The sequence below is a fragment of the Solanum tuberosum genome, unplaced genomic scaffold (genome assembly GCF_000226075.1).
Source record: "Solanum tuberosum cultivar DM 1-3 516 R44 unplaced genomic scaffold, SolTub_3.0 scf00176, whole genome shotgun sequence".
Taxonomy (NCBI): Eukaryota; Viridiplantae; Streptophyta; class Magnoliopsida; order Solanales; family Solanaceae; genus Solanum; species Solanum tuberosum.
In genome coordinates, this window is record NW_006239100.1 from 596,528 (window position 1) to 601,948 (window position 5,421).

Consider the following 5,421-nt stretch of genomic DNA (forward strand, 5'->3'; position numbering starts at 1 on the left):
GAATAACCATCAAGAAAACAATACCAAACCTTACCTACAAATTCGTCCAACATCTGATCTATGAACGACATAGTAAAATGGTCATTTTCCAAGCATTCAATTTCCGGTAGTCCATACCACAATAATCCCACCTTTCTTGGGCACACACTGAACATAACACACCCAACTACTATTTGCAATGGGATAAATAACTCCAGCATCCAGCCACTTGATGATTTCCTTCTTAACTAACTCTTGCATAGGCATATTTAGTCTTCTCTGGTGTTCAATACTAGGCTTGTGATCTGGCATGAGTTGAATTTTATGAGAACAACTACTAGGAGGAATCTCAATAATGTTTGCAATAGTCCACCCAATAGCTCGCTTGAACCTCTTCAACACGGAAGCCAATTCCTCAACTTGAGCCATATTCAAAGCTGCCGCAATGATGACTGGTAAAGTACCATCTCTCCCCAATAATACATACCTCAAATGTGATGGTAGAGCCTTAAGCTCCAATTCCAGTGCCTCCTCAACATACGGTCTAGTAGTTGGAGAGTCGCGATTCTTCATGTCTAATTCCAATCTCTTTGGTTTTGAACAGAATTCAAACCTATCAAGTGCGGCAACCAATTTATCATAGTCTTCAATACCATCACCATCAAAGTTCATCATTTCCGCTGCTAGTGCATCAACACCCAACCTCTCTTCAATAGTCACCTCAGAACCACTCTCTACAATATGTGTCACCATAGATACCGATTTAACCTCACTACTCTAGTTCATGGACCTAGAGATATTGAAAGTTGCCTCTTCATTGTTCAATCGGAACTTCATTTGACCTTTCTCCATATCAACCAAGGCGCGCCCAGTAGCTAGGAAAGGTCTCCCAAGGATAATGGGAACCTCAAAATCAACATCACAATCAAGTTTCACAAAATCTGTCGGAAAGATAAAAGACTCCACTTTCACTAGTACATCTTGGAGCACACCGATGAGCTTCTTGACAGTTCTGTCGGCCATAAGCAGTCGCATCACAGTTGGTTTTGGGTCCCCTAAACCTAACTTCTTGTAAATAGACAATGGGATCAAATTGATACTAGCACCCAAATCGCACAATGCCTTTGCAAAATGTAGCAACCCAATGGTACAAGGAATAGTGAAAGCCCCAGGATCTTCCTTCTTCTGCACAAGGGACCTTATAGCAAAAGCACTACAATGTTGCAACTTATTATCATCTTCAAAACTCACGGCCCGTTTTGTAGTAACCAAATCCTTCATAAACTTCGCATACCCGTGCATTTGCTCCAAAACTTCAATCAACGACACAATGATGGAAAGTTGCTTCAACATACTAATAAATTTGCAGTATTTGCCTTCTTCAGTCTTCTTCACTAACCTTTGTGGGAAGGGAGGTAGAGGTCTAGGCATGGGAACAACTTTCTGAATTATCTCCGCTTCCTTCTCTATTGCATTCTAGGCCTATTCATGTACCTCAATCATATCATCATCTTTACCAACCTCAACTTCAACCCCAGATGGCATCGGTGGATCAATGGTCTGCTTACCCCCTCGAGTAGTGACTGCCATACAATGCCCATCATTATTTGGATTCTGGATGGTGTTGCTAGGAAGTGTGTTTGGTTGACGTGGGTTCACTGTAGTAGACAACTGAGTCATCTGCTGCTTAAGATGCTTAATTAACACTACATGGGTATCAACTTTTTGACCAATACCAGACAAGTCATTTTGCATCTCCTTCACATTCTGATTAGTTGCATTAAACCTTCTCATCATATCCTCAATACGTGACATATTGCCTCTAGCTTCCCTATTACCAGATTCCCAATTTTGAGGAGGGAAATAAGGTCCTACTAGATCATTTCTGTTGCCATAGTTGTTCTGATTGTAATTGTTATCACGATTGTAGTTCCCATCCCGGACATATTGACCCTCTTGGTTGTAGTTGCCATAGTTTCGACCTTGGTTTCCCTGACCTTGACGATAATTATTCGTATTGGAACCTTGGGCGTTGGCTTGGAAATCCCCTGTCTGATTATTCACCGCATAAGTATTCTCTTCATAGTAACATTCTTCACCCGGTGGTGGATTTCTAGTCAAATAATTGACAACATTTACCTCTTTCGCACCTCCGCTCGCATGCTTCATCACCAACCCCAATTCGGTCCTCATATAAGCCATCTTCTCACAAATCTCATCTGTAGACTGGTTGTTTGTAGCTTAAACGACAAATGTGTTCCTCGCAGTATCTGACTTTCTAGTGCTCCATGCTTTATTGTTTCAGGAAATCTTTTCTAGTTTCTCCGCAATCTGTTCAAAAGTGCACTCACAATATGAACCTCCAGCGATAGTATCAAGCATCGCCTTACTATTGTCATCCTGACCTCTGTAGAAATACTCTTTCAGCGATTCATCATCAATGCGGTGATTTGGAACACTTTTTATGAAAGCAGTGAACCTGTCCTAAGAGCTATTGACAGACTATCTCTGTAATGCTACGAAGTTGTTGAGTTTATCTTTGTGGTATAGCTTCTTTGACACAGGAAAGAATCTTGCAAAGAACACATCAGTTAGTTGTCCCCATGTTTAGATTGAGTTATAAGAAAGCTCATTAAACCACCTAGCAGCATCGCCAATCAATGATAGAGGGAATACTCGCAATCCAATGACATCCATGTCCAAGTTCGGTCAACCTACACAACTCTTGCAAACACTCCTTAGCTTGGTTACGTTAGCATATGGATCTTTCGATGCCAAACCAACAAATGAACCCCTCGATATAAGCATCTGCATCAAACTGCTAGTCACCACAAATGTATGCCCCGGAGGTATAGGGGTTAGGACAAGAGGTCCTTCAAATTCAATGGTATTAAAGTTGACCCTATAGTTATCACGAGGTCCTTCAGATTCAACGACATTAAAGTTGACCTTATAGTTATCACGCAGTCTTGGTCCTGGTGGATCATATACCCTTAGTGCATCTCCCAATAGATTCTCAGCTTGAACCTGATTATTCTCATCACCAACCCTTGGAGGTTGCAGCCCAACTCCATCACCTAAATTTCCTCCGATAGGATTGACTGGGTCTCCTTGGTTATTCATTCTTCACAAAGTTCTGTTCAATTCTGGGTCGCAAGGAGTAAGTGGCTCACCTTGGCTTCGTGTACTTGACATACACTAGAGTAGGATACTGAGAGAAACAAAGACAAAAGAAAAAGTAAAATTAGGAAATATTTGGACTAAAGTTCAATGATGTAGTTATACTTAATCTAAAAGCCTTATTCCTCAGTAGCAATGCCAAAATTTGATACGCTCAAATTACATCTCCCTAAAGAAGCGTACACGATCGTTATCAAATAAAGAACCCAACTTGTAGGTTGGGGTCGATCCCACGAGGAATATGGTTTAGACTTAAGTTCAGCTTACGATTATATTCCTTTAGTCAATGTAGTTCAGAAACAAGTAATTAAAGGGGGGGGGGTTGTGAAACAAATTCTGAAAGTTATGAAAAATTAGTAAGCAAGATTCAAACTTTTGTTCTGATCAAGATGAGAGAGAAACTAGGGTGTACGTGTTCCCCATAAGCTCATAACGTGGTAATTCTAGTAATAGTAATCCTTTTCTAGTGTATTATATGCAAAGTGATAAGTTAGGTATCTCTAATTCCTTGGTCCGGCAACTAGAGAATTTCACCCCGCACCTTGGTCCAGCTACGTGTGTATAATTTACTAACCCTTACCGTTACCTCATATTAGACATCACATCGATGTATGACTTAGTTTTCACCCTCACACCAATTGACATTAGACTATTAGATAGTATCACACTAAATCTATGTTGATAATTGTTTTCTTATTAACTAACTCTTTGGTCCAGCAAGTAGCAACAAGGTGAGTTCAAACGTGTGCACTTGTTAAAAAGATTCTAAACGAAAGAATTATCAATGCATGCAATAACACTATTCAGGAATTACTTAGTTACTATTCATAATTTGTTAATCGCTCATGGTTCCCACAACCCTAGTTGTGGATTTAGTTACCCATAGTAGCAAGAACACAATTCATATTTTTAGATGAAGAAATCATGAACTTACGTAATGAGAAGAATAAACCTAGAATCTCAACTTGAATTTCAAAGTCAAAATCTTCAAAACGAACTTAGGAAATCAAGAATTGCTGAAATTCCAAGTTAATCTCCAAAGCCAAAAACTAGAACTAAAATAATAAAGTCCTAACTAAAAAGGAAATGAAATAAGGAAATAATGTTTCAAGATGCGGTTTCGATCTACGACATTGACCTATGGACCGTGGATTGACCTATGGTCCATAGGTCCCTTCCGTGGCTCAGGACTTAGGCAATATTTTCAGCTTCAAAATCGTCACTCTCAGACTCAATCGACGAATCAACAGTACGGACCGTGGTTTGATCTAATGTCTGTGGATCCTCCTCTATAGCTCCATACTTAGAATCTTGAAAATTAGGTACTGGAACCCCATCTCTGAATGATTTGACGGAACTGCAGTACGGCCCGTAGGTCAATCTACTGTCCGTCGTTTGCACCCGTGGTTCCACACTTAGTCAATAATTCCCTGATCTCCTTCAATCCTTGCCCGTCCATCTACGATCACCATCTACGGAACATGATTGGATCTACGGTCCGTCAATCACATCCATAGATGCCCTTTTTTGAACATTCTTCAGATGTGTTTCTCGACTTCCGCATCTAAACTTATTTCCTACAAACATGATAAAAACATATAAAAAAAACCAATACAAAATGTCCCTAGACACACACAACTCTTAAGTGAAATATATTAAAAATACCGTAAACTCACGGTATATCACAGTGCCTAGACTTAGAGGAAAGTATGTAGAGGTTTAGTAATCTATGAAAGGGAGCTACTGATGGGGAATATTATGTTATTAAAGTCATGCACCCAGTAAGTGATGGATGAAGAGTTTTCCCTTATGGGTAAACTAAGAATTGATGAGTTGTGAAGATTCCATCATAGGACGTAGAGTGTTTTCTAACTAGACAGGAGCTTTTGATGAAGTGTCATTGTGTAGGTAATGACCAAGTGTAAGTGTCAAATAGAAGAGAAAAAGTATTCATAAAGTGATTGATCTAAGCTAGGCTTATGATTTGTTTGAGAGGGTCATGATGTTTAGAAGGTTATAGAACTGATCAAGCAATGAGGTATAACATTGTAGGCGAGCAATTGTATTGATATTCAGGTTTAGTAATGAACATTAAGCTTGAATTTGAGATGAGTGTCATGATCCAAAGAATGGAAACATGAGGGTGATGATGTTAGTCTTGAGATTTGATCTGGTAGAATTGAGATAGAGCAGGTGAGGAATTGAGATGTTAGCTCTAATGAATATGAGTAGTATTAGTGAGAGATCCTAACCTTTAGATGA

General features: G+C 39.5%; 1 protein-coding gene across 1 annotated transcript; it reads right to left on the reverse strand.

The window, feature by feature from the left end:
* Nucleotides 1-756: 756 nt before the first annotated feature.
* LOC107061867 (uncharacterized) lies at nucleotides 757-2,181 on the reverse strand. Its single transcript, XM_015311796.1, has 3 exons — nucleotides 1,800-2,181; nucleotides 1,474-1,562; nucleotides 757-1,323 (listed from the first exon to the last, which is right to left on the reverse strand). The coding sequence occupies exons 1-3, from the start codon at nucleotides 2,179-2,181 to the stop codon at nucleotides 757-759; spliced, it is 1,038 nt and encodes a 345-aa protein (XP_015167282.1).
* Between the last annotated feature and the right edge of the window lie 3,240 nt (nucleotides 2,182-5,421).